The sequence below is a fragment of the Panicum hallii genome, chromosome 3, assembly GCF_002211085.1.
Source record: "Panicum hallii strain FIL2 chromosome 3, PHallii_v3.1, whole genome shotgun sequence".
NCBI classification, from domain to species: domain Eukaryota; kingdom Viridiplantae; phylum Streptophyta; class Magnoliopsida; order Poales; family Poaceae; genus Panicum; species Panicum hallii.
The window spans coordinates 10104955-10122830 of record NC_038044.1 but is presented as its reverse complement, the minus strand read 5'-3'; the positions used below and the strand labels follow the sequence as shown (position 1 = coordinate 10122830).

The 17876-nt window shown below is 47.7% G+C and overlaps 3 protein-coding genes, 1 non-coding gene and 1 pseudogene across 4 annotated transcripts; 2 read left to right on the top strand and 3 right to left on the bottom strand.

Moving 5' to 3' along the window:
• Positions 1-71: 71 nt before the first annotated feature.
• Positions 72-4047, bottom strand: LOC112885157 (annotated as a pseudogene).
• Positions 4048-5507: 1460 nt separating this feature from the next.
• LOC112884134 (AAA-ATPase At3g50940-like) lies at positions 5508-7464 on the bottom strand. The gene is made up of 2 exons (XM_025949475.1): positions 6364-7464; positions 5508-6258 (listed from the first exon to the last, which is right to left on the bottom strand). Exons 1-2 carry the CDS (start codon positions 7351-7353, stop codon positions 5824-5826), a joined length of 1425 nt encoding a protein of 474 aa, XP_025805260.1. The 5' UTR covers positions 7354-7464; the 3' UTR covers positions 5508-5823.
• Positions 7465-8861: 1397 nt separating this feature from the next.
• Positions 8862-12174, top strand: LOC112887931. The gene is made up of 9 exons (XM_025954225.1): positions 8862-9160; positions 9925-10039; positions 10125-10234; positions 10488-10613; positions 10693-10813; positions 10912-10996; positions 11093-11206; positions 11301-11340; positions 11731-12174. Exons 1-9 carry the CDS (start codon positions 8981-8983, stop codon positions 11884-11886), a joined length of 1047 nt encoding a protein of 348 aa, XP_025810010.1. The 5' UTR covers positions 8862-8980; the 3' UTR covers positions 11887-12174.
• A 756-nt stretch (positions 12175-12930) lies between these two features.
• TRNAV-UAC lies at positions 12931-13003 on the bottom strand. Its single transcript has one exon. It is a non-coding gene; the product is annotated as a tRNA-Val (tRNA).
• Positions 13004-13333: 330 nt separating this feature from the next.
• LOC112887445 (RNA polymerase sigma factor sigC-like) lies at positions 13334-16296 on the top strand. The gene is made up of 7 exons (XM_025953620.1): positions 13334-13652; positions 13941-14104; positions 14192-14761; positions 14870-15097; positions 15205-15345; positions 15509-15709; positions 15810-16296. Exons 1-7 carry the CDS (start codon positions 13538-13540, stop codon positions 16089-16091), a joined length of 1701 nt encoding a protein of 566 aa, XP_025809405.1. The 5' UTR covers positions 13334-13537; the 3' UTR covers positions 16092-16296.
• Positions 16297-17876: the final 1580 nt, after the last annotated feature.

The window sequence follows — 17876 nt, the reverse complement described above, 5'->3', positions numbered from 1 at the left end:
GGGGGCGTGGCTTTGGAGGGCGGGAGGCGGCTGCGCGGTTGAAACAGAAGTGAAGCTAGCTAGCTAGTAGCTAGGGCAGGGCATCGTTGGATGGATTTGATAGGTTTCCAAACGCGCCGCCGCCGTTTGTGCTGGAGCAGAATAGTTTTTCTTCCGGGGCAAGAAGATGATGAGTTGAAGAATATAGAAAGGTCTGGACAAGACAAGAGTTGATAGTTAGTCACGGCCTCACGGGTGGGTTTTTGGGAGGGGTTAACAAAATTTGGAACTCCTCGTCGTATGGTGGATGGGGACAAATGGGGTAAGAGGAGGAATCAGGAAAGGCCCATGGGTCATGCATCCTAGAAGCCCATCACCTTAAGTCGGTTCGTTTGTGGCCCAAACTACACGGCCTTTCGGGTTTCGGCAAGCTCCGGATCTCCTTTCAGTAACAGCTGTTCACTGACGACACAAGTACTACTTGATTTCCAAGGGAGTGCTGAAGCAGATACAATTTCAATATTCGTGCAAGTTGGGCGAGTACCCTGAATTCTCCTAGCAGAGTTTTGACACTGCTGCGTATTCAAATTACTTGCTGTTGGGAAAGTACTTGCAGAATTCTGCAGGTGTCCAATGTTAGGAACCAGTGCCTTTCATCGCTAGGAAAGCACAACGATTTTTACACTCGAACAATCACATATTTGCCACTGTTTCTCTTTCAAAAAATAACATATTTGCCGTTGGTCATGGTTAGTGTCGACACCCACTTCTAATTCCTGTCTTCTTTTTTTAACAGAAATTTGCTTGTGGTTTCCTATTTTAGTAATCGTCTCCGTGTTCTTGATCCTCATCCTGCTGGTTATTTGCACTGCTGTGTTCGGTCTTGATCACATTGTTATCATTCAATTTTGACTTCAGGACGTCGACAAGATCATGGAGTGCGGCATCAGCATCGTCATTCCTCATCAGAACCTCAGCGACCTCTGCAGGTGTCACCATCACTTCCCCGATCAGCTTCTTGATCTCCGGATACATGGCATGGTAGTCGATCAAGTGGTAGTTTTTGGCAAGGATCCGGACGACTCAGGGGTGCAATAGCCCATGTAGATGTGCATGTCCATCCTGCCAGGCCGCAGCAGCGCCGGGTCAAGCCGCTCCTTGTAATTGGTGCTGAAGACGATTATCCTCTCCTCCCCGCCCGCTGACCACAGCCCATCAACAAAGTTGAGCAGTCCAGAAAGTGTCACCTGAACATCCACATTCTCGTCAGCATATCCGAATACAGGCAAGGAGGAAGTTATGGAACGAAGAAGAAACGGTGTTTATCTTATCAACACATGATGCGTTGATCTGACTCCAAAGTACTCACCTTGTCTCGTCCCTTTTCTTGGTCTGAAGAATCTGAATTGGTATCTTCCTCGCCCCTCTCCCGCTGCTGCAGTTTGATGGTGCAGTCGATGTCCTCAACCACAAGAATCGATCGGCTGCTGATGCCGACAAGGAGCATCCTGAGGTCCGAGTTGCTCTGGACTGCAGTCAGCTCGAGATCATAGATGTCAAACCTGAGATGGTTGGCCATGGCCGCGATCAGGCTGGACTTGCCAGTCCCGGGTGGGCCGTAGAGCAGGTAACCCCGCTTCCATGCCTTGCCGATTCTCTTGTAGTAATCCTTCCTCTTGACGAACCTGTTCAGGTCATCAACGATGGACTGCTTCAGCTTGAGGTCCATGGCAAGCGTGTCGAAGGTCGATGGGTGGTGGAGGTCCATCGGAGACCAGACGTCGGAGCCCTCGTTCATGTGTATCTGGAGAGCTCTCTCCTGCTGCCTCATGGCCTTGGCCGTAGCCACGATGAACGGGAGGTACGCGTTGAGGGCTTTCTCCTTGTGCTTCTTGTGGAAGGTCACTTCAAAGGAGTGGGCCTCGAGCTGCTTGCCGTTGCCGCCGCCGCCGGAGTCGCCTGTGGAGACGCTGCGGTAGATGTGGCACCACCTGAACTCGGCGCCGTCGTACACGTCGGCCATCTCCTCGCCGTCCGCCACTTGAACTGTTTTTTGCTATCAACTACTTCATGTACGCTGCAAATTTGAGATATCTCTGAGATCGCATATATTCCCATGTAGTATGTGCTGGCATGTATACCATAAGGGCCCAATATCTCAATAGCACCCTTGTCTAAAGCTTCGAAAAGAGAGATTTATGCTGTGCAGTTGTCTCGACCTTGTGCCAATACCAAAAAACAGTTCAAGGCAGAAGTCTCTTGAGAATGCAAAAGGCCTGCAAAACTTCCCTCACGGTACTACTTCGCTATCGGTCACCCAGGAGTATTTAGCCTTGCAAGGTGATTTTTCGCTGCACACAACTTTCCCTACGTAGAAATAGCCAATTTCTATTCCGAAGAGGAAGTCTACTAATTTTTTAGTCAGTAAGTTTCCTATCTGTCGTGGCATGGTATGAAAAACAGTGTACATGCACGCTTAGACGCCCGCTTTGAAGCGGATTGGTACTGCTTTTCCTTTGGGCTCAGGCATGGTTGACAAGCGGGACTTTCCCTTTTTGTTTCCCTTCGGAACTGGAAGCCTATGAAAGAAGCGGAAAAGCATAACGACTTGATTTTGAGATAGAGGATATTGGAAAGAAGTGCGTAGGTAGGCCTCTATTGAATCTATTAAATTTGTTTCATTCCGAGGTGCCGAAGCCGTTGATTCGGAACCTAAGATATTCCTTTTGGGGGGTCGTACGTGCTGCAGCCGTCCGAAAGTTCGAAAAGGAACTGCAGTAATCTTGAATAGGGATCCTACAGTGATAAAAAGAATCCCCATAAAAATACCACTAGACCGAGCACCAGTGATTTTGTATCCGGTCAAAATCTTGGCTAATTGATCCAAGTGGGGTGCGGCTGAGAGTTATGCCGAACAGAGTGAAAGTGCTGAGTGTTTTTGGTTTTCCGTCAGACAAGATATTCACTTCACTGTTCTTGCTTGTCCCCCCAAGGGCTATCTTCTTTCCTTTTGGATCTGCCTCTTTGACCTGTGATCCATGAGTCCCATTGTAGATAGCATCTTCAATACGAGTGGCTGCTTCAATCAAAGAGTCATAAGTGGTCATCGCTTGGAAATCGAAATACTCCTATCGAAAAATATCGAAAAACATTGCCTTGTACTGGTGTTCGCTGTCAAGAAGCTACGGCAGTGCATGATAGCACGTCAGATCACCCTCCTCTCCAAAGTTCACCCACTTAAATATCTCATGACAAGACCACGAACTTCTGCTATCTTCTCAAGCAAGTTCAAATTGCTTTCCTTAGGACGAGCTTTTAAGGCAAAGTAGAAAGAGCTTATTTATTCGTCGATAAAAAAACTTTACTTTAAACTAAAAAGGAATAGAACCGAAAGCTCTTTCTCCAAAGAGCATATTTGCAGGACACATTAATTAGTACAAGAAAGAGGCATTCGGGAAGCGACTAGTCGCTTCTGGCGAAGCTTAACAAAGGCCGGCCAACACTTTGCTTCCCATTTCTTTTCCTTTGGTAGAATTAGATCGATCTCCAACCGATCCAAAAGTTCAGTCACTAGAAGTCTCTTTACGTCCTACTAATTTAGTCTTTTCCGATCTTAACTAGGAAATGCAAGTCCAATCAGTTAGTTAATCTTGACTGACGGGGATGTCTCGAGAAGAAATTCCGGTGCTGCTGCGCCCTTATGTTGGCGTGCCCCGCGAGGTAGGTCCTGACGGCCTCGTAGACGTGGTTGTGGGTGAAGGTGTCGAGCTTCCTCTCGACGGTGATGGTGTGCCGCGAGGACACGCGCGAGCGCAGGTAGGCGGCGCCGGAGCTCAGCGAGTCGCGCACCTCGTCGGGCAGCAGCTCGTTCGCCACGCTGCGCACCAGCATGAGGGACGCCGCGGCCGACGCTGCCGCGGCGAGGGCCTTGTCGTGGGATGGCATGGTGTGTGAGGACTTAGCAGCGTGTGAATCCCCGCTCCTCTCTCTCCTCGTGTCCTCCTTTGCTATGGACTCTTTGGTCGTGGTATGGAGCAGTGATGAGCTAGTGGTATGCGAAGACGACTAGACGAGGCAGAGCCGAAGAAGAGGAAGGGGGCCGGGTGGGTGCTGGACTGCTGGTTGCTGAACTGAGGTGGAACTTGCTTGGGTACGGAGGCGCTGCATTTATGTGCGCGAGTCCAGTGGTGACCAAGTAAGTGACTGGTGATTTGGGCCCCGTTCAGATCCTTTCCAAATTCCAAATTTTTACACTCTCTCTCCATCACATCAATTTTGGGACATATGTATGGAGCAGTAAATATATGTAAAAAAAATAACTAATTGCACAGTTTAATTGTACATCACGAGGCGAATCTTTTAAGCCTAGTTAGTCCATGATTAGATAAAATTTGTCAAATACAAACGAAAACGCTACAGTAGCAAAAAGTTCCAAATGTTATAAAGATTTGCGATCTAAACACCCCCTTGGTCAAAAAAGGAGCGGATGGCAGACGGTCAGCACACGTCCTGGTGGGAACAAACACAATAACCGTAGATGGTTCAGAAGGTCAAGCACGAGGCTGGTCTTTTGGGTGCTGTGCCACAAACTTGGGTGGTCTGACCTCTACGGCGAGTAGAGGCGCTGAACCACAAGTAGATCCGTGTAGAGCTGTTTTATGTTGATCTTCGATCCTTGCGCAATTGGCCTTGCAGTATGTCCCTTCCTTGGGGCTCAGGGTGCTATTTTTTTTTTGACAGTTTTACCAGAATGCACAGGGACGTTTTAGTTTCCCCGTCAGTTTTAACACAACACGCAGGGAAATTACCGGTATGTATGTATATGTTGATTTGCGTGGTCACCACGGTGCCCCACATGGTGTAAACAAAGACATTTCCTTACGCAGGAGAGCTGTGTATTCGAGAGAAAAATAAATAAAAAAGGAACAGCTCTGGGTATACAAGTATAAAGTAGGGTGGTGTTCCAGCGCTACCACCATCACTACCGTGATCTTAGATTAGTGGCAAGGAAAAGCAGACCCACGTCCATCGAATCGTGAGTGTAAGGAACCGTTTAACAAACATTCCTTCCATCATTCATCTTTTAGTAAACACAACTTTGAATAACATATCAAATCCGTATCGTAGTTCACACACAGACACCGTGATTTATTTTGATTTATTTTTTCTATAGATTCCCGAACGTGCCTGGGCACGTGTTTCATTTCATCACGCAGCAAACAGTAACGTAGTATTTGATCCACCGAATAAAGTGTGGAGGGAGTGGAAATGATGTCTCCAGCGTTTGCTTTATAACCTTGGCATCCAAGCTTCCTCTCAAATTCCTTTTGGTTTTTTTTATTTTTCCCCTTTTTCTTCAGAGTAGTGTGCGCCGTAAGGGCCGCACATCCTGTGTGCTATGCAAGGAATAAAGCTTCGTGGAGGTGTCAGTCAGTCAGTCAGTCCCTCTTTAATCACCTCTCCAACCTCTGATACATGGCAAGGATAAATTGTGTGAAATGCATGACCTCCATGGGAAATGACTGTAGTTGAATAACAATATAGTACTGGTATACACTTTCCAACATTAGCATGTACAAGGCAATGACATGTTTGCAGTTTCATATGAGAAGCCATATGGATTCTGCATATCTGTAATTCATATACATGCTATTGTGGCAGTACTAGCAGAACTCTGCAGACACACTGCAAGTACCAATGCACCTCATTGATCTACAATATGCAAACTCCAATAGATCTCCTGTAGGATCTATCTATGCTATATGATACGCACACCTTTTGATAGTTGTTAGCTTCCACACAGACCGCGAATTGCTTTCTCTTCGGAGGGAATTGCACTGGGTTTTATTTTCTGTCACTATATCTGATGTCTTTCTCCTCATTCAGTTGGTTATTTGCTTCCTTGTGTTCAGTCTTGATCTCATTGGTTTCTATCATTTTTGACTTCAGATAATTGACAAGATCATGGAGCGCAGTATCAGTGTCATCATTCCTCATCAGAACCTCAGCGACCTCTGCTGGTGTCACTGTCACCTCCTTGATCAGTTTCTCAATCTCTGGATATGTGTCATGGTAGTCGATGGAGTGGTAGTTGTTGGCAAGGATTCGGAAAGACTCTTGGGTGCAATACCCCATGTGGATGTGCATGTCCATCCTTCCAGGCCGCAATAGTGCTGGGTCGAGCCGCTCCTTGTAATTGGTTGTGAAGACAATGATCCTTTCTTCCCCACTTGTTGACCACAGCCCATCAACAAAATTAAGCAGGCCAGACAGTGTTACCTGTTCAGAATATCCAAATTCTCATCAGGACATGTGAGGAATCGTTGGAATCAAAACGAGATGAGATATGTGCCCATGATGTGTTCTGAATTCAAAGTTACTGACCTTGTCTTCTCCCTTGTTTTCTTCTGTAGAATTCGACTTGCCATGCCCCTCACCTTCCTCCCTTTGTTTCAGATCGATGGTGCAGTCAATATCTTCAACAATGAGAATAGACCGGTTGCTCATGCCAACAAGAAGCCTCCTAAGGTCTGAGTTGGAATTGACCTCAGTTAGCTCGAGATCATATATGTCAAACCTGAGATGGTTGGCCATGGCTGCAATCAGGCTGGACTTGCCGGTCCCAGGTGGACCATACAGCAGGTATCCCCGCTTCCATGCCTTGCCGATCTTCTTATAGTAATCCTTTCTCTTGATGAACCTGTTAAGGTCATCGATGATGGACTGCTTCAGCTTCTGGTCCATGGCAAGTGTGCCAAATGTAGATGGGTGGTGGAGGTCAATTGGGGACCACTCGCTCGAGTACTCGGTCATGTATATCCTGAGAGTTCTCTCCTGAGCTTTTATGTCCTTGGCTGTGGCCAAAATGAACGGGAAGTATGATTTGAGGGCTTTCTCCTTGTGATTCTTGTGGAAGCTAACCTCAAAGGAGACCTCGTTGGGAGTGCCATTGCCATTGCTGGAGTCACTTGAGTTGTCTTGGCAGATGAGGCACCATTTAAATTCTGTTCCTTCATAAACATCCAGCATCTCCTCTCCCTCCGCCATGCTGATCATCATCTTGTCATTCTCGTCCATGCTGCTGACCCGCAGACGCTGCTGCAGGTCGGTGTTGATGCGTGTCGCGAGGTACGTCCTCACGGCGTTGTAGATGTGGTTGTTGGTGAATCCATCATTCTTCTTCTCGACGATGATGGTGTGCTGCGACGACATGTGCGAGCGCAGGTAGCCGAAGCCGGAGAAGAGCATCTCGCGCAACTCGTACGGCACCACCTCGTTCACCACGCTGCGCGCCAGCATCAGAGATGCCGCGACGGACGCTGCGGTGGTGAGGGCCTTCTTGTAGGACTCGAAGGCCTTGTCGTAGGACGCCATGGTGAGCAGATCCTTGGTAACCCTTTCTACTTCTTTTCCTCCCGTTCTTTGTTCTTGATGTGGAACAGTGAGTGGTATGAGAAGATGAGGCTGGCTTGCTGAGGAGGGGAAAGGAGTTGGTGTTGAATTGGGGCGGAACCGTGGAGCTGGGCTGCCATTTATAGGCGTGAGTTGGGAGTGACCAAGTGATGGATGACTTCGTCTAAAAAAGAATAAATTATTATACTCGTCCAACAACTCCCATGAGCATGGTCTTACGTCAGAGAAAAAAGATGTTAAGATGACATCACACTACCACAAACCCGGGTTTGTGTCCAACTGCAAATGGAACTTTTTGAACAGGCCTTTCACAGACGAAGTGCATTAACATCCTTTTGGCAGCTGTTGATTCCTTCCAGCGTTGATCCTATAGTGAAGCCAACTTTGAACAATATCATACTCTTATTCAGAGTTCTCACACTGTAATACTTGAAAACTAACCGAATAAAGTCATATCCTGTTTAGAGAAAATAAAAGTAGTGGTGGTAGCATTTGCTTTAGTTATTTCCTTGGCATCCAAGCTTCCTTCTGAAACGGAAATCTTTTCTGCAGAGTGCTGTGCGCTGCAAGTTTCCTCCTGCAACTGGAAGTGGAAGAAGGAAGCTTCCGCCGGCAACGCCACGCCGTCTCAGGGCCATCGCTCCCGGCCAGGTCTCTGTTTATTCCCACTTCCACTCCACCCACGGACGGCCCGCGGTGGCCGAAACGAGTGCATGTGCTGGATCGTGTTCCGTGGCGAGGAAGACTCGTCGACGTGCGATCAGCAGACCAGACCGGATCAGATCAGACCAGGGGCAGATCGGAAGCAGCCTACGACGAGACACGGATTAGATGCATCTCCTCCCTTTTGTTTTGTTTTGTTTTGTCCGTCTCTGCTCCCGTGCCAAGCCATGTACAGTAGATTGGGTGTGCTTGGGTTGGACCTTGCAAAGTCAAAAGGTGGCCTCCTGACGTGTTGCGTTGCGATACGCCGGGTTGGCTGCACGCGTCCTTGTGGTTGGTAGCGTAGCATCTGCGTGTGCTCGTGTGATGCGGAAGGCTGAAGCAGGTCCTCTGGGACTCTGGCTGCCATTCTGTTCTGCAAGTTTACAATTTTACGGTCTGCTAAAATTCATATTGAGGGAGGTTTCCAAGAGGGTACTGATTTTGTGAAGTTTTGTATGCCACTTTCTTTCTGAAATTTATATTCTTGTTACCCAAAATTCCCACGAAGAAGCTGTGTAGTGGAACCAAACGTTAGTAAAGGGAAAACCCCGTGCTTTCCCAACCATTCGGGTCCTTTGAGTCGGCCCACCAGGACCCAAGGATCCTCTCGCCTGCTTCGCCAACGTTCTGGGCCCTGGGTCGAGATTTCCATGGCCCACCAACTCAACAAGGAGAAGCCGGCCCAGTGACAGGCACACAGCGGAGGAGCCGAGTCAGCTCGTCTCGTCTCGTCTCCCCACCCGGCAGCACCCACTCGGTCAGCATCGCATCGGGCGTCCGCATCGGCTTCCTTGGGCGTCGCCAGCCAAAATTCCCCAACTCGCGTCGCCACTCTGCGTGTCTTCGTCGACCAAAACCCCAACCCCAGGCTCCAGCCCCGGCGATGGCGGGGTCCGGCGCGGACGCGGAGCAGGCGCAGAAGCGGGCGGCGGCGGCGGCGTACGACTACGAGGGCGACGCGCGCTGGTCCGACTACTGGTCCAACGTCCTCGTGCCGCCGAACCTCGCCTCCCGCCCCGACGTCATCGACCACTTGAAGCGCAAGTTCTACCAGCGATACATCGTGAGTACCCACCGACCCACTCGGTAGCTCCTGCTGCCGCCGCCCTTGCCTGATGCTCTCCTCTCCTAGCTTGAATTCCTCGATTCCTTCCCCTGCTGCCGTTGTTCCTCGAGCCGTCCGTCCGCGTTGGGTACTAGTAGGATCCGACGCGCTTTCCGTTCGGAAGCTCGGTCGTGCCGGCTACATGTGCTGGGGTTGCTTAAGCTTATTGAATTGAGCTTGTTCGGTACTAGGAACTAGGATCTGCCGCGGCAGGCTGCTTGCTTCGCTGGCGACGGCAGTATTGCAGATGAGATGCCCGCTGCGACCTGCTTGCTTAATGTAGGCTGTCCTTGAAGGCCACATGTTCGATTCGATGTATTCCTTGCTTCGAACCCTGGATGTTATTTCCACTTGATAGTAAGCTATGATGTGCTATGAACTTAGTGCTACAACTAGGTTTCCAGTAATTTGTTCGTCCTGTTACAGCCTGCTGTCTAGCAAGCATTTTGAAACTTGGGCTTCATCTCCATCAATTTTTTTTTTATTTCTTAGTTTGTTGTATATACAAGCCATCTATAAGCTCAATCAGGTTATTGTGATACAACCCTGCAGGCAGAGCCACAGAAGAAGTTTGTTTGTACACAAAGCTAACAAAATGAGAAAACAAATTCTTGTCATCTGTGTTTGCTTATCATTTTAGTTAACATTACCACTTGTGCGACACTAAAGAATGAATCCATACAGTGGTTCATGCATTTTTATTTCTTCTTTTATTTTCACAGGACCGTGATCTGGTGGTTGAGCCAATGTCATCCGCCGGTTCCACTCAGCAGAGCAGGCCAGATGTAAGGTCTTCATCATCGCCATCCAATGAGAATCTCAGGGCTCGTAACTCAGGTTAAGCATGTACTTTTTGAGCTTTACTGACCGTAGGATCCATCATTCACATCTATCTGTTAGCTGAGTCCATTTTTATGTGCAGGGTCTACTTCGAGGTCAGCACCGCCGCGGCCACCACCAACACAAACGGACAGTGCTGTCAACCCTTTACGGTTCGATGCACGGACTATACATTTCTCCATCAATGCCTGGGTAAGCAATAAGCCACCTTTTCTCTTTGGTAACGGTTAGTTATGTATGCCTAAAAGACCTGCTGGTAGAAGAAGTTCCATTGTTCTGTTTGATTCTATAATTTCGATAATCCTTATGGACATGGCATCTATCTCTGAGCCATCAGCCTGTCACGATTTTTATTTATTTTTGGTATCTTGGTCCTGCTACTCTTCTTTGGACATTAACCTTGCTCATACCATTTACTTGGGCGTGATCAAACTATTATTTTCAGGTACTTGTAGTTGCTGGTCTGGGAATGCTTCCAATTCTGCCAAAACACCTTGCTGACAGAGCTTGCAAACTTTCATTACTGGGAACAATATTATCCTCAGGATATTCTCTGTACAGTACTTATGGGGTAAGTACCTGCCTATCTGAAGAATGATTTTTTTTTTTACCTGGTGGGACTTTGATCAGATGTTCCTTTTTGTGTAAAGAAACCAAGAGCATGGAACATGCCAGCAATTCAGGCTTGGTTACAGTCTGTACTTGCAACCAAGGATTTTATCCACTTAATGTTCTCTTTTATGCTCTTCACATCTCAATTGCACTTAAAGAGTAAGAAGCACTTTTTCTCTTGCAAATTTATGACCCTGATATCTCCTTTTTGCTGCTTTTTAGATATGCTTCCGCTTATAATTTTATATTTGTAACAGTTGCTGCACTACCTGTGCTCTGCTGGGCACTTGATCATGTAGCCAGATTCCTAAGGCGTAATTTCGCTCGATCCTCTTTCTATAGGTAACTGTATGCTCCACTATCTGTGAAGTTTGTTTCTGTATCCTCACAACCGTACCCGGTGTCCATTTCTCAATGCTGTATTGATTTCTTTTTCAGGAGATACTTGGAAGAACCTTGTCTTTGGGTAGAGACAAACAATACTACACTGAGTCTCCTTAGTTCAAATGCTGAAATCGCCTTGGGCTTTCTCCTGATCATATCATTGTTCTCGTGCGTTTATTCAGTTATCCAGATAATTCTGAAATTTTAATTTTGTCTGAGTAATTGCAGATTTTGACCTGTACCCTTTTTTTTAATGTTGCAGGTGGCGCCGTAGCATAATTCAGACGTTCATGTACTGGCAGGTGAGTTATCCTCCAAACATTCAGCCTTCCCTTTTTGTATTTCATCTCTTACTTCCATGCACTGGATAGCTGAGGGATTAGTACGAGGTCACCCTGTGCTGTTTCACTGCATGTAATTCCTAACCTCTGTGTACCTCTGGCCATATGTAGTGATTTACATTGTTTTCTGTATCACTCCAATCCAAGGAACTCAATATATCTTCTGTCCTGCTTTTTGTCCATCAACAACTGGTTACCATTTGGTTGGCAATAGAAAGTAGGTTATTATTTGTAGCTATCAGCTTTCAGGTGCATTGCTGCTCTTTCCCAAGCTACTTATATCAACAGTCAGCACCCGCTGCATTTTTTACTGCATCGCTTACCAGTGTCTTCCACATGCTTGTTGTGCAGGTGTTGAAGCTGATGTACCATGCTCCAGTGACATCCAGCTATCACCAGAGCGCCTGGGCGAAAATTGGGAGGATTGTGAATCCATACATCCACCGCTATTGCCCATTCCTCCAGACACCCATTTCTGCGATCCAGAGATGGTGGTTCAGGCAGTGAGATAGGCGGGGAAATTACATATGCTGCTAAATCATTGAGCCACTCTGGTCTTTTGAGATGGTTACACAAACATAGCATGGCGTTGATTTCCTGTAATGCAGCTCACACTGTAACCTTTGCAAGCGTGGACTGGGTGACTGATATCCCAGAATTATGGAGGGTGCTCATCTTAGCAAGAAGGGCGTTGTAGCCTGTAAACTCAGAGAGGCGGTGTACCTTGGTGCAGGGATGACCGTGTGTGCTGAATACTATCTCAGCCTGGTTAAGCTAACTTAATTTCGTCCTGCCCTTTGCGTTATCCACTGGTAGTTTCTGTTCGTAGTTGGACTGACGATGTTTATGTAGAGCTGGCGAATTTGCTTGTTATCTATGCTTGGCAGCGTTTTGGAAGTAGTCACTGGCTGTGTGATTAAGTTACAAAGCCAAGTCGTATCATTTTCATTTCGTAATTTTTTGTGACCACCTGTCCCTAACTACAAAGCCATGTGTGGTTTACAGACATAAACGGACGGCTCAATATCGAGGCGGAGGCACACTTGTCCCTAACTAGTGATACTAATGCTAATATCCGAATACTGTACATAGCACAAGATTTTGGCTTAGCCTATGACCTGTATGGCTGTATAACTTGAAAACGTAAATATTGGAAGAAACTAAAATGTTTACTTGGATTTGTTGGTGATCTTTCAAACTCTCGTTTTTCTAGCGGGAAAACACCCATCTCAAGTATGATAAACGAACTTACTGCTATATTTCTGACGCTGAATGTCGAACTGCCTCGCTGGTTCCAGACAGACATGTCGCGCGTTGTTGCTTTTCTTCGTGATGCAGCTGTTCATTTCAACTGGTGATGGGCGCGTAAAAAAAAATTTTAAAAAAAGGAATGACGGGCGCGTCATGGGAAAAGGAAATTCCCAAGTATTTATTAACTATGTGCGATACGTGTCTTGTACGTCGTACCAAGCAATCTAGTCTACGTGCTTGTATTATGCGCCAAGGATCAATGGATCCAATTTTTTATTAAAAAACACATAGAAAAAAATCTGTTGCTGCCCAGGATCGAACTGGAGACCTTCAGTGTGTAAGACTGACGTGATAACCACTACACCACAGCAACTTAGATGCCCAGGGAGCGAACTTAATCTATTAGTAACGTTTAAAGGGAGTACGGATCTCCCATGCGAAATTGCGCTCACGTGCTGAACCGCTCCGCGTGGTCCTGATTCCCTCGCACTCTTCTGAGGAAGTGAAGAGGGTAGGGGAAGAAGGAAAGAATCTGAGTTAGTGCCGGAAGAGGAGCATAAATATCTGACTAGAAAAGATCCCAACTCGCTTTCAGGCTTTCAGGCCAAGATTTTTCAGGGCCTACCAAAGTTTGGCACTAAAGCAAACGACAGCCAATCTTGAAGGGCATGGACAAATTTTGGCTTGGCCAGCCAGGGTCACCAACCAAACGGATCCTTCATTCCTGTGCCTAGGAGGGCCAACCAAAAAACGAGGCCTGGATAGGGTGCTCAACTGCTCAGTAGTCAGTACCGGTGGCAGGCAGCTCGGCCCCAGTTCTATCCCTGTTCCTTGCTGCTGCTATCCTTCACTCTCCTCCCCATCCGGCCTTCGTCTGCCATTACTGCAAGACGGGAGCTGCGTCTGTATGGGTCTGCAGATGATGCAAGGCAGGCCCTGCGCCTCGTGCTATCCATCGTCCTCGTCGTCTTCCTCCTCGTGGATGATGGCGGCCCATCCCCCGAAACAGCCTCCTCATCCATGTGAGTGCTCAACTGCTAATCTTTGACGAGTGTCCTCAAAAAAAAAAAAACTTTGATGAGTGATGACTAGTCACATGTATATTTTCTTTGCTGTTATTTTCGGTGGAGTATGCCCCTTTCTTTTTGATCGCTGAAATAGAAGATACTACTGTGATACTAACAAATATGATCACCTGACTGAAATGCTATTTGTGCCATGCAAATATGTCATTATTACACCTTTTCTTTTTCCAAAATGAATGTTATGATTGACTGACTAGCTTGTTCTCCTTTCTGTATTGTTTACAGTGGGGGGAAGGTCAATTTCTTCTGAATCCCTTGCAGCACTGGCCTTGCATCTCGTGCTAAAACGCCGCAAATACCATGGCCGGGACATTGCGACCGCTTTTGCATCTTCATCCAGTGTGCTTCAGATCACAGAGAACAAGTCAAGTAGCTTGACGAAACCCAAGGTCTTCCTCATGGCTCTATGATGAACATGGTCTCTTTTTTTCTATTCATTCTTGGTATCGCAAAAATATTTACAATAAGAATTGCAGGCAGAAAGGAAGGTCCTTGATGACGCTCTTGACAGAAATTTACAGTATGACTGGATGGATGAAGAGACGTTATTCTGGCTGGATAGGAATTACACAAATAGCAATCTACAGTATGACTTGTTAATGGAAAACCTTCAAGCATTGGAGACTAGTTTGGCTGGCAAAGACTTGAAAATGCTGGAAAAGGATATCCTTGTACATATTGAACAGCTTGGAGCTCTGGGATCGTTTAACGCGTCTATGTCCAGGGCCACCCTAGACACCCTAACACAGACCTCACATGAACCAGATTTCTCTCTGCTTGACAAAGTCATCAAGTTTGACCCAGAGACTCCTCTGAAGGAGCAAGATGCTGAAGTAATCGTTCGGAGTGGCAAGAGTCAAGAGAGGAAACAGAAAAGAATGAGAGCATCAGAAAAGGCCTCCAGGATCTCTGTGAAGGTAAATCCAAGAAGATCGAAGAAATCGCGCAAGTATAGTAGCAGTCAGTTTATATCCGAGTGGAAAAATTATCCGGGGCGGAGAAGGACCATTGTACGTGAACAATCATCATCGTTAGTTACCATCAAGGTACTATATCATCTCAAACAGCATTCTTGATTTTATTAGTGAATGCCACTAGACAATGTTATATTCATTAAGATCTTGGTTTAACTGTTTACTATGTTTCTCGGCTAGGAATGTGCAAACCTTGAGAAGATCAGAGAGGACATGATAAAGGAGGGGCAGGAGGTGAGCTATCAGAGGTGGGCAGAGGAAGCTGGAGTTGATGAGGCAGAGCTGAAGAGGAGGCTACAGGCAGGTTACTGCTGCCGAGAGAGGTTGATAGTGACCACCGAGTGGCTCGTCCGGTACATCGCAAGAACATACACCGGAATGGGAACGGCTTTCGACGATCTACTTCAGGTTGCCAACATTGCATCTTCAGTGACCCTTTTTATTGTCTCCCATATAAGCCTTGACAAAACCATCTTTACTGACTGATCTTGCTTATTGGGATGGCATCGCTGCAGGCTGGGAAGATGGGCGTCCTTGATGGCGCCGAGAAGTTCGACAGCCGGAAGGGGTGCAAGTTCTCCACGTACGTCAAGTACTGGATCAGGAAAGGGATGCTAGCTCTCCTGGCCGAAAATTCAGGAGTCACCTTGCTGCCGGTACGCCTCTCTCTGCAACCATTTGCCGATGACATGCTTTCCAGTTTGTTTCCTGTCAGAAAAAAGAAACGTGTGCTAGGCTGTCAAAAAAAAAACGTGTGCTAGTGAATCCATCACAATAATGGAAGTGCAGTACCTTGAAAAAAAAATAATGGAATTGCAGGCAAGAATGGAGTGCATCATCCGCAAGGTGAAGGAGGCGCGGCGCGCGATCCGGTACAGCCAAGGGAGGAACCCATCGGATTCAGAGATCGCCGCCGTGATCGGCGTGTCCGTGGCCAACGTCAGGCTGGCGCGCAAGTGCTCTCGCAGGGTCCAGTCACTCTACTCGGAGATCGGGATCGGGCAGAATGCAAAGTTCACGGTATAAATCCAGGCGGCCACGGTTCTGAATCCATTACACACATTCTGAATAGAGACATTCTGTTCTGGTTCTGACGAAGAACACCTGATCCTGCATACAGGAGGTGATCCCGGACGCGTCTCTGGAGGCTGCCGACGAGGCCATCTTCCGGGCGCAGCTGAGGGAGAGGCTGCTGGTGGTGCTGGACAGGCTGCCGGCGCGGGAAGGGCACGTGCTGAAGCTGCGGCACGGGCTGGAGGACGGCAGGTGCATGTCGCTGGAGCAGATCGGCCGCATCTACCGCGTGTCCAAGGAGTGGATCAGGAAGATCGAGAAGTCGGCCATGGCCAAGCTCAGGAACCAGGACGTGCGCCGCGAGCTCGACGACTTCTGCAGCTTCTAGATGCTCCCGTGAGCTACATGCTAGCTGGGCACGGTAGCATGTACAGTTCAATTTCCAAGCAATTCACGCTACCAGATTGAAGCTGTATATAAATATATCACACTCTCAGCATTCATTGTACTAGCGTAAGCAGCTTCCTGGATATATCACACTTCATACTTGGAAACTGCGCGCTCTGTTCGCAAGAGGTGGAGTATTTGAACCATATCTGCTTGCTGGTTGCGTTTATAGCAGACGCCAGACAGGTTTGGTTTAAGGCTCTACGACGCTGGGGTTGGCAGAGGATGGCACCAGATCGAGACGCTAGCCTGATCACCTGGTGGTTGACCGTCAGGAAGCGTTCTGCAAAAGAAGCTAGAAGGATATGTTTGACTCCCTGGTGGCCTTGACAGTTTGGGAGCTGTGGAATGAAAGGAATGCGAGGGTCTTCAGGGCGAAATCTGTCCAGCCGGCGATTCTGGCCAACATGACTCTTGCCGAGCTCCAGGAATGGAACCGAGCAGGTCTGGTAGCAAGAATTAGGGATGAGTGATCAATTTTTGCAAAGATCTGTTTGGAGGAGCTAAAGATCTTGGCTAAAGTTTAGCCTACCCGAATACCCCATTAGCACTCCCGTTTGGATAAAGTAGTACTAAAATTTAGTACTTCCATCTATTAGCATTTGGATTCAAACGAGTGTAAGTCGCGAGGTGCAGCTTCGATGGCTTTGTCTTTTGCTTTTCAAGTAGAGTCCTGTTGTTTTTCTCATTTATGATGCAGTTTCTTCTGTAACGAGATTTAGCAGTATGTAAATGGGTCGTTTGTACGGTTCGCTTCCTTTCTCTCTTAATGAAATAAAAAATCACACTTAATACTATACACGAGCCTTGTTCTGCCGTTCTGGAGTAGAACATGTTGAGTGACCTTGCAGAAAAAAATATGTCGAGTGAATAAGATTATAATTTTTTAAATAATATTAGGTTCCACGAATCATCGGCAATGGTGTCGTGGTGTAGTTCTTCGAGTCCGGGCGACGCCAATTTTTTTTTCGTTTTGTTATTTTCCTTCACCTTCGGGCTTCGGCCCTTCCATATTGTGAAGTCCATCGGCCCAGTGATCCGCTACGATTTAAGATTCGGCCCAGGCATGGCACATGGGTACATGAATTTTCAGTGTACGTAGTTGTGAAGTTCCATCCCCGTAGTTTCGTCGTGCCTAGTATTGGCGTTGGCGGTTGGTATAGTTGGCACCTAGCACGGCCGTCGCCGGACTTGCACCACACGCCCACACACTACGTACGAGCATCGAGCGCCAAGGATAATAATCCCGGTCGACGTGGCGGTGTGTCACCACCGCCGTCGCGCCTGCTGCTATCATGTGGCCACGAGAAGGCCTGCACAAGTCAGCAACGAAGCGAAGTGCCTCGAGAGAGCATGCTCCTTTGACAACTTGGCCCGGCTGGCGTACCCACGTCAGCACAGCAGCCCTGGGGCCTCGCTTTCCCTACATCTCCACCAACACAAGTTGAAAGGCCGGAGGAGGAGGCAGGGTAGCTCGCGCGTCGCTGTCGCTCGAAAGGGCTCCTCGCAAGATCGCAGTGCGTCCAAAACGCCAGATCTTGGATTGTCCGTGTATAACGCCCGAGTCAGACTCCCTCCCCTTTGCCTGAATGGACGAACATGGCCAGGAAACGCCTGCGCCCTCCTTTATCCTGGACGAGATTGCACTGGCGGCATCACCGCTGTACATGTCGGTGGCCAGTCATCGTCCCCCGTGACTGTATATGCTGACATGGCATATGCGTCT